The following is a 9722-nucleotide window of genomic DNA, read 5'->3' on the forward strand; positions in this document are numbered from 1 at the left end:
CTTTTTGTTCAAATATAAATCAAACCAAAGCGATAATGAACAAGTTTGTTTATCGTTCCGGTGCATTGATTCTATGCGAATTAAATCGAAACACAAAATAATTGGAATGAATATTCAATTGTGTTTAGTCTGGTAGAATCCCTAATGTTTATGAATGTCAGCATTATTTCCACAATTTACCAAATTTTGTCTTATCATTCGGATATAATATAATAATGTGGAAGCATATGGCTTTGTGTTTCTTTGCTCAGTCGTTTTGATTCATTTGCCTTGCCAATAAAATCCGTTATGTCCAGCGCAGTCCCACTCCTCACGGCGCGCCACGTGGCAGTGATCGGCGCCGGCGCCGCCGGTCTGGTGGCGGCGCGGGAGCTCCGGAGAGAGGGGCATGGTGTGGTGGTTTTCGAGCGAGGGGAGCAAGTGGGCGGCACGTGGGTGTACACTCCGGAGGTGGAATCGGATCCGCTAGGTTGGGATCCGAGCCGAAGCATAGTCCACTCGAGCCTGTACGATTCGCTCCGAACCAATCTGCCTCGGGAGTGCATGGGTTTCCGAGATTACCCCTTCGGGAAGAGGAGAGATTCTAGAAGGTTCCCCGGTCACAGAGAGGTGTTGATGTATTTGCAGGATTTCGCTCTTGATTTTGAAATCCTTGAATTGGTGAGGTTTGAAACGGAGGTAGTGTTTGCTGGGTTGGGCGAGGGTGGGAAATGGAGGGTCACATCCAAATCACCACATAGTGATCGTGACTCTGTGGATGAGATTTACGACGCCGTTATCGTTTGCAACGGACACTACGTTCAGCCTCGTCTCCCTCATATCCCCGGTAATTTTTTCTTTCTCTCACCTTTATTATTTTTGTTTATCTATTATTCAGTATAAAATTAAAATTAAAATTAAAATACGTATTATAATTTATATCTATCAGTCTATAGTCTATACGCACCACGCAGGCCACGCACAGAGTTTGCTTTTTCAATACTTTTTCTTGGTGCACTAAAAAACAGGACATTCTGCTTTTCTATTTTTTTAGTACTTGATTCATAAATTTAAATAATTGTTATTTTTATTTTAAAAATTAGATTTTGTGTACTGAAATGAAACCAGGATAATGATTTTGTTTTAAGTAATTTATTTCATGATTAAATATTTATATTGACCAATGGGTGAAATACATTTTAACATCTTAATTTTTTGGTCATAAATTTCAACACCCAAAATAAAAGGAGTTCATCTCTGCGCGGATTGGACCTGTTCGTTCAGGTTATAAGATTGATCTCACAAAAAATGCGGCTCTTTCAATAATTCATATTTTTTTATATCAAATTTTAATGATGTAATTATTGAATTTAAATTTAAATTTTTTAATATATAAATTAAGAGGAATTTAGACATACATATTATTAAAATAAATAAATCTCTCCTCATATATATATATATATATAAATTAGCATTAAAATATTTGTTCTTTATGTAGTTCTTGTTTTGTTTCATCTTACAGTTTAGATTGTTTCCAGGCATCAATGCATGGCCAGGGAAGCAAATGCATAGCCACAATTATAGAACACCTGAACCCTTTCAAGATCAAGTATGTACTATGTTTCTTCTTCTTCTTCTTCTTCTTTTTTTTTTTCTGAAAAAACTATGTTTTTTCTTCTGTTCTACATGTCTTTTGTAAAGTGTCTGATTAATACTTTCCAACTCCATTAAGATGTCATTTTATTTATAAATTGAATGTGGTTCGAAATGCTTAAATAATACTTGGCTTGCGGAAATATATTGCTTTTCATTTGATATTGTGGTGTAGTCTAGACAAATGAAAATATTTAAATAGAAAACTAGACAATTGAGAATCATGATTTAACCTTTAATTTGATCCGATCGATTAAGTTTTTCCGATGATTCTTTTGGCAGGTTGTAGTTCTAATAGGTAGCTCTGCCAGTGCGGTTGATATATCTCGAGATGTTGCAACAGTTGCTAAAGAAGTCCACATTGCAGCTAGGTCAGTTGAAGAAGATAAGCTAGGCCAGATGCCTGGCCATGAAAACATGTGGCTGCATTCTATGGTAAAATTTATCATCCATGGTGAGAATTGGATGGCTTTGATGATTATCCCTAAATTTGTTTGGCAACTGTTGCCTAGAATAGCTGATCTGATGCTACTATGTATTAATTAATCAATGCAGATTGACAGCGTTCATGAAGATGGTACAGTGGTTTTTCAAGATGGAATTGCAGTTCGTGTTGACTTCATCATACATTGCACAGGGTAATATGAGCATTCTCCATATTTTATTTGTGACACTATATATTGAAGACCCCAATTTATTTTGTTTCGACTTAAAAGTTAAAACAACCTACAATTGAAGACCCCAACTTATGTAGAGTAGTTGAAAGAAAAAAAGTGAAGCAATATTGATGTCTGTTAGTTCCTTTTGCAGGTACAAGTATGATTTCCCTTTCCTTGAAACCAATGGGGAGGTGACTGTAGATGACAACCGTGTAGGACCACTCTACAAGCATGTTTTTCCACCAGGGTTGGCTCCATGGCTTTCATTTGTTGGCTTGCCTTGGAAGGTTGTTCCCTTCCCCATGTTCGAACTGCAGAGCAAGTGGATAGCCAGAATTTTGTCTAATCGCATTGCACTTCCTTCAAAAGAGGAGATGGCTGAAGATATTGAAGCATTTTACTCGTCACTTGAAGCCTCTGGCACACCTAAGCGTTACACTCATAATATGGGCATTCTTCAGGTGGTTCTTTAAAAACTTTTTGTTAGCTAGTGCCTTTTGTCTTTCTTATCTAAATTCTGGTTTGTCAAGACTTGTATTCTACTGGTGTATCCTCCTCGGGCAGGTACTTGACGTGTGTTTGGGATTGTGTCATATTACAGTGGGACTACAATAACTGGATTGCGGATCAATGTGGGCTTCCTTCTATTGAAGAATGGAGAAAACAAATGTATATGGCTACATCTAAAAACAGGGTCCTACGACCTGAGTCTTACCGTGACGAGTGGGAGGATGATGACTTGATTTTGAAAGCTTAACAGGATTTTGCCAATTATTGATCTGATGTGCCATGTCTTAAGCCAAGTTAATAATGCGTACTGCTCCCGATTCAGTGTTAAGAATAATGAAGTCAACCTTACAGAGCGGTTTTCAAGAAAAAAAATTGATATTTACAAGCAATAACATTATTTGTTCAGAACGCTTTTACGAATTTTTCCATTAATAAGCATATGATGGCGATGAGAACACTTGTTATTTTATTTTTTTTAATGTCTCCCTTTAAATTATAGATAAATAGTTGGATTAGTAGCATATCTAAAAGATTAAAAACATGACAAGTATTTGAATTGTTAATTTAGGATAAATGTTCTTTGATTAATTAATGTTCACACATGATACCCTATGGACTTCCGTAACCCAACAACTATAAGCCGTGCAGCAAACTTTGAACAGATTTTTTTTTTCTTTTTCTTTTGGGTCTACAATTTGGAACCGCTTTGACGTCCATAGTCCAGACATAGGTTTGGTTCGTTTGCTCAATGTACACTTCTATCCTAGATGGCCTACAAAGCACAATACTCGAACATGGAGGGCTTTGATCTATTACACCATATCAGAATAACATCAAGGCATTAGAAAAGAATACACTTGTCCTTGATGTGTAATATCCAGTAGTGGATCTTTTCACATTGCCCATCATGACAGAAGTAGCAGAATAGCACCAATCAAAAAATAAATAGCTTCAGCTTCTTTCTTCGGAAAACCCAACAGGTGAGAGTATGAATTAGTAAAATCAGTTCGCTCTCCAGAAACATTAGTGCATTTCTTCTGAACGAGTTTTTAAATAGGAGTGCAGCTCAGCCCTGAAAAATTTGGTCTACCACTATTTTGTAACCATACCAGTTCAAGATCAAAACCAATTAACCAAACAATTTTATTATGCAAAAGAGTAACATGAGAAATACCTGACTTCTATTTTTCCTCGGATGACGCCTCTGTAGATTGCTTTTGTTGCCATTTCTCTGAGGCAAGAAAGATATGTTTCTTTGCCTTAGTTGAGTTCCTTCCATGTCTCTTAGTTGGTCCTTCTTCCGTGAAGAGATGGCTATATTTTTCCAGTACCCTCTCTTTCTCTTGAACCATGCCTAGCATCTCATACGCATTTGCCACTTTTTGAATGACGGATTTATCCCGAGGTTTTCGATCAAAAGCTTCCAGTCCCTTGTAAAGCTTTTTTATCAAAAGCAAAGGACCATGAACAGAAGGTTAATTGTGTGTTGACTTAACTATAAGTTTGTGTAAGTTGAACAAAAAGTAATGAACTAAGGATGCTGGATGCAAGCCCAATAATACCTATAATATTACAACTAGGAATGACACTGGAGCCATGAGAAAATGGATAATAGGATACTCATCCTTTCACAACAAGATAAAAATCTGCTTCATATCTGTGCATGTATCCACTAAGTATTTGCAAATTTAATAAATACTCGCTGCTATCTATGATATTTGTGAATATTTTTTTTAAAATATTACAAATAAATTTAAGTTTGTATTTAATGTTAATTTTATTGAAATATTAAAGATAAACAATTGACACTAATTTTTGAATTTGCATTTAATGTTAATTTTATTGAAATATTAACAAAAAAAACAAGGTAAACATATGACAATTTAAGTAATTTTACTTAATTAGTACCCATAGGTATGGATACCACCATACTCACTCCGTGCTCCCACCCCATTTATAAATGGGTAGAAAAATATCCGCACTCATTACTTACGGATATCCGTTTATTATCCGTTACGGATTATCTGTGGGTGTAAGTTTTTTTACCATCTCTAATTACAACAATATATGCAAGCTGACAACCACCATAGCCCGCAACAGTTAAGATAGGCACACACTTGATTTATTTTTTTCCTCAACAGAAATGACTGGGAAAAGTAATCATCGATTTTCCTCTATATTCAAATAATATATTAATAATGATTATTTATTAATAATGAACAATTATTTTTATTATCATTTGACATTGATCAAATTCAACACAGTAACGACCTGAATCCATTGCTTCTGTGATAGCTATTCTACTTTTCAGTTGTTACTATTTCATTTTAGTCCAGATTTTGCTAATTAAAATTTTGAGGGAAAAAAATGAGCAGTACAGTGCAAATAATGAAACTCTAAATTTTGTAAGGACACTGCAAATAATAATTTTGTATTTATTTAAGCTGTCATCAACTGCATTTCTAGATTTTAATTTTAACATTAACCTGTTGCTACGGAGAGATTTATCCCATCAAAAAATCTATAGCATAAAAGAAAGAAACAAAATCTGCGACATTTTGGAAGGTAATACACATTGCAGATTACTATTAGCATACAACAAAAAAAACAACCAAGCTTTAATCTACTGAATGGGTTCTGCACTCAGCTACATGGATTAATCAACATCATTGAAATTGAATCTATCAAAAACCTAAATTTCCTTATTCCATTGTGAAGGAAGAATGTACATAACAATAAAACTGCCATGAGTGAAAGCACATTGAAAACATATGAGTGATATTGCTTATCAGAAATATATAAGAAATGACATAAATAACAGAAAGCTTACCTTAACAAGATCTTCTAGCATGTTGTTTCGATAATATACTGATATCATGAGATGACACAGTTGCCAAGGAACTGAATGCAAATCAGTACCAATTTTCATTTCCCAGAATTTGTGCGCTTCTTCCACTCTATGGTCCATATCTAAAGCTCGTATCAATTGGCCATATGTTCCCATTGTCATCCCCTGCCCTTTGCTCAGCATCCATTTAATTACCTTGGATAGGATATTAAAGCAGCTTTGTAATTTACTAATAGCACTGAGGTCAACTAAAATTCAACCGTGAACTAATGGACTTTATTTTTGCCCAAAATATTAAATGTACTTCCAAACATCTTTATTTACTCAAAACTCACACTACATCCTAAAACAAATATGGCAACAGATCAGACCAAAATCAAAACATGGCAAATAAACTCGATAAAATTATACCTTTGTCAACAAAATAAAGAAAACAGTAAATGGATAAGTTGATCAACTTCTAAATAGAAAATTAGACTACAAAAATCTTCTACAAATGCAAAAAAAAAGAAAAAATGTCATTGAAATATGATTTTATAACTTGCTTTACAAAATTGATGAACTCCATAGCATGATATTGATTTTTGAAGTACCTACAATATACTAACCAACAGAAGCACAAGAAATGTACACATATTACATGTCGAATAGGCTCATTACAAACCCTTTTGCAACTGTTTCAAGTCTGATTCGCTTCACGCACATAAGTGAATCAGATTTGAAGGGCAACATGAACTACTACTAAACATACTTCATAAAAAAAAAAAAGAGAAAGAAAGCACTAGTAGTACCTGCACAACCCTATGCCACTGTTGTTCCTTCTCAAGAGCATTCAAAATTGTTTTCAATGAAGCAATGGGGAAGTTTTGCTCCCAGGCAACCCAGGCATCAAGAGCACCATAAACAGCCTCCTTGCTGTCGTTAAGTTCAAGAAGCTGCATTATTTTTTGTTTTAAAACAACAAATTCAGTCTCAATCACAAGGCTTAAACCTTAGAGCACCAATATATTTATTTGTTAAGACATTTAATAATACTTACTGTAGTGTATAGATATTTGTTCTTATCTTTTCTAGATACATTTTCCCTAACATAATTGCTGGGAACTACGGTGTCAGGAGGATCACAATGTGTCTGCGAGGAAGGGAAGTTTCATCGATTATGTAACGGTAACGGCATTAAACAGCGACGGTAACTAATTATGAATGTTGAATAGATACATACCTGTGGCAAATTGGATGGAGGAGGCGCCACTTGAGTGTGACAGCGACGATGGTGCATAACCTGAACATCACTTACTTTGATTTGACTCAATCTAACAACCTGATTAACAAAGTTACGTTGAGGAAATTCGAGGTGATTAACAAAAACGACGAGATAAAGAGAGAGACTCACGAGAGAAGAGATTCGAGGCGACCTCAACCTCCACATGCTGGTTCACGGTGACCAACTCGACCAACTGGGGTCTGGACTCTGGAGACGCCTTCTTTTCCCTCTCCATTGTTTCTCTGCGCAGATTGGGCCCGAGTAATTGGGCCATTGCAATTCACACTTTTTGTTGGTCTCCATTTTGGCTCATGATATATACATCTCCTTTTTTTTAATAAGTACACATCTTTTATTTCTTTTTTCAAAAAAATTATAAAATATTATAGTTTTTTTTTTTTAAATTATATACCTCTAACTTTCAATTTTTTATTTTCTTCTTTTTCTTTCACACATTTTTTTCTTTTAATTTTCACATGCTACCAAAATAGGTGAAGTAAAAAAAAAAAGATAAGGGGTACATGTAAAAATTAAAAAATAAAAGGAAAAATGTGTGAAAAAAAAAGTATTAAATTAAATTTTGTAGATATAAAATTAAAAAATAAAAAATAAAAAAATTAAGAATATTTTAAAAATTTAATTATTTTTTTTTAAAAAAGAGGTGTATATATCATGATTCCTCTATTTTTGGGTCTCTAAAAATATTCGGTAAATAAAAAAATGAAATTATATTTAAAGAGTCTTGATTTTACAAATTAATGTCATTGAACTTACTATATGATACAAAAAATACATAAATATATATCTTAATTTGATTTAGTGTATTTAGTATTTAAAATATCTATAATCAATTGTCGTATATACTTTTTTCTTTTCTGATCCTGTTGCATAATAGTGAGAAATTTTTTTTTGGATAATAATAGTAAGAGATTAAGTAAACAACTACATACTATTAGTATTATACTTCTTCCCGAATGCACATCGAACATATAATCTGTGTTGGATTTTTGATTGAGCCTTCTCCTTATCAGTTGTCACTGGATGATGTTGCTATATTAAGATATATTGGAGTGAGCTTGTTTGAACATCTATGCTAATTTTAAGTACACAATTAAGATTGATATTTTAAAAAAACAATAAATTTGTAGTTAAATCACAATCAATGTAATTTTTCTTGACTTAAGGTCTGTTTGGCATGGTGTGAAAAAAAAATTGATGGACGAAATTTAAATTTTGAATCGAAGGAAAAATATATATTTTTTTAAAATGTTTTTAAATGTCAATGTTTCCCCCCTTTTCTCTTTCAATTTCTTTCGAATTAAATAAAATTATCTATATTTTTTCCTACCTAAACATATCATTACGATTAGGACTATAAAAAATTTAACCCACAGTTTGACTTAACCCGCTTGTTAAAATATTTAATTTTTTTCAGCCTAATTTGACATATCACAAGTTGGTGGACTAAATGAATTGGTCCATCAATCCACTTAAATTTAAAATTGAAAAAAAAACTAATTTTAAATAAACTCTGATATAAAATAATCTTTCATTTAAAATAAAAATTGTCAAATTAAATATTATGTATATAATATTAAATTTAAGTAAAAAAAATGTACAACTCTAAATAACCAAAACAAAAAGATGAAAAATTATTGTCATTGAAGTGATTATCCATCAATATTAAAATTTATTGGAGATTTAAGTAGATAAATGTATAACAACTTTATATTATTTAACATTAACTTTATTTCCATCTAAAAATAATAACACCTTATTAAAATAATACAAATATAACACAAATGGTTAAATGGATCATTGGTGGATTAGGTGAGCAACTCAAGCTACCAGATTCAACTCGGGTGGGTTGAGTCAAAAGTGATTTGAGTTAAGTTTTATGACCCATTGTGATTTTTTTTAAATATTTTGTTGTCCTGATTCGATTAGCTTTTAAGGTGGACCAAGTTAACCTACATGTTAAAACCTCCTTTAACAACTCTAGTTACGATCCATCTTTCCTTCTTGCGTCTAACTACTCGCATCTTTAGTATAATATAATAAAATAAAATAAAAATACATAAACTTTTAGATTTTTAATTTGAAAATAATTTCAATCAAACTGTAGTTAATGTGTATTAACCGTCTTTTGAAAACTTGTATGTGATTATCTATAACAATATATCTATAATTTATAATAATATATAAAAGAGATATACTCATTTGATATCCACTTTTTGAAAGATATTTATACCCCTATTTTATATTTAAAAAACTTTTTTTGAAAAAAAAAGAAAAGATAATTGCTATTTTTTTTATTTTTGTTAAAAGTAGCTATCCATTTTTTTTCACATATCTACTTTTTTATGGAAGCACCTAATGTCTTTTTCGCTACTAGTAATATATAATAGATTTGTCTAATTTTTTCTTGTGAAAAATTATTTTATGAGTTCGACTCATTTAAAGTGAGAAGTATAAACCTAAAAAGTTAAAGTAAAATTATTGATAATTTAAAATATGTCATGTTTATGAGATAATAATTTTTTTAAAAAAATAAGTAGATATATTTTTTATATATATATATTTTTCATTTCTAAAAAAGTCAAATATTTATTATGGACTTTTTAGCAGTAATGCACAGATTTTTACTGAAATAAAATGTATCAACACCGCAAGTCTAGGCTAATAAAGGTAATAATGCGTGAAAGACACAAATGAATAAAACAAACCCTTGATCTAATATGATAAGAAGCTGTTCAGCAATCCATATTTTTTGTATTCAAAAACAGCATACAAGATTCTGAAAAATCGT

General features: G+C 32.1%; 2 protein-coding genes across 4 annotated transcripts; one reads left to right on the plus strand and one right to left on the minus strand.

The window, feature by feature from the left end:
- LOC109800955 (flavin-containing monooxygenase FMO GS-OX-like 4) lies at nt 1-3270 on the plus strand. 2 transcript variants are annotated; one of them, XM_020361892.3, is made up of 6 exons: nt 1-826; nt 1518-1588; nt 1915-2067; nt 2188-2270; nt 2443-2752; nt 2856-3135. In XM_020361892.3, exons 1-6 carry the CDS (start codon nt 289-291, stop codon nt 2904-2906), a joined length of 1206 nt encoding a protein of 401 aa, XP_020217481.2. In that variant the 5' UTR covers nt 1-288; the 3' UTR covers nt 2907-3135. The 2 variants fall into 2 exon arrangements, with proteins under 2 accessions (XP_020217481.2, XP_020217480.2); XM_020361891.3 differs by having other exon boundaries at nt 10-826; nt 2893-3270.
- Nucleotides 3271-3351: 81 nt separating this feature from the next.
- LOC109800792 (PPR containing-like protein) lies at nt 3352-7199 on the minus strand. Of its 2 annotated transcripts, none has more exons than XM_020361668.3 (7): nt 7043-7199; nt 6872-6970; nt 6689-6781; nt 6441-6584; nt 5632-5844; nt 3976-4240; nt 3352-3873 (listed from the first exon to the last, which is right to left on the minus strand). In XM_020361668.3, the coding sequence occupies exons 1-6, from the start codon at nt 7076-7078 to the stop codon at nt 3983-3985; spliced, it is 843 nt and encodes a 280-aa protein (XP_020217257.2). In that variant the 5' UTR covers nt 7079-7199; the 3' UTR covers nt 3352-3873; nt 3976-3982. The 2 variants fall into 2 exon arrangements, with proteins under 2 accessions (XP_020217257.2, XP_082922642.1); XM_083066516.1 differs by having other exon boundaries at nt 3352-3887.
- Between the last annotated feature and the right edge of the window lie 2523 nt (nt 7200-9722).

Source organism: Cajanus cajan, chromosome 11 (assembly GCF_000230855.2).
Source record: "Cajanus cajan strain Asha chromosome 11, NIPB_CcT2T_4, whole genome shotgun sequence".
Taxonomy (NCBI): Eukaryota; Viridiplantae; Streptophyta; class Magnoliopsida; order Fabales; family Fabaceae; genus Cajanus; species Cajanus cajan.

Bases quoted from the DNA above. Each gene is read 5' to 3' on its own strand.
- LOC109800955 (XM_020361891.3), top strand. From the start codon at position 289: ATGTCCAGCGCAGTCCCACTCCTCACGGCGCGCCACGTGGCAGTGATC. The intron at 827-1,517 runs GTAATTTTTTCT...GATTGTTTCCAG, and splicing joins TCGTCTCCCTCATATCCCCG to GCATCAATGCATGGCCAGGG. The intron at 2,271-2,442 runs GTAATATGAGCA...TTCCTTTTGCAG, and splicing joins TTCATCATACATTGCACAGG to GTACAAGTATGATTTCCCTT.
- LOC109800792 (XM_020361668.3), bottom strand. From the start codon at position 7,078: ATGTGGAGGTTGAGGTCGCCTCGAATCTCTTCTCTC. The intron at 5,845-6,440 runs GTACTACTAGTG...ATCCTATCCAAG, and splicing joins AGTGGCATAGGGTTGTGCAG to GTAATTAAATGGATGCTGAG. The intron at 4,241-5,631 runs GTAAGCTTTCTG...TTGATAAAAAAG, and splicing joins TGCTAGAAGATCTTGTTAAG to CTTTACAAGGGACTGGAAGC.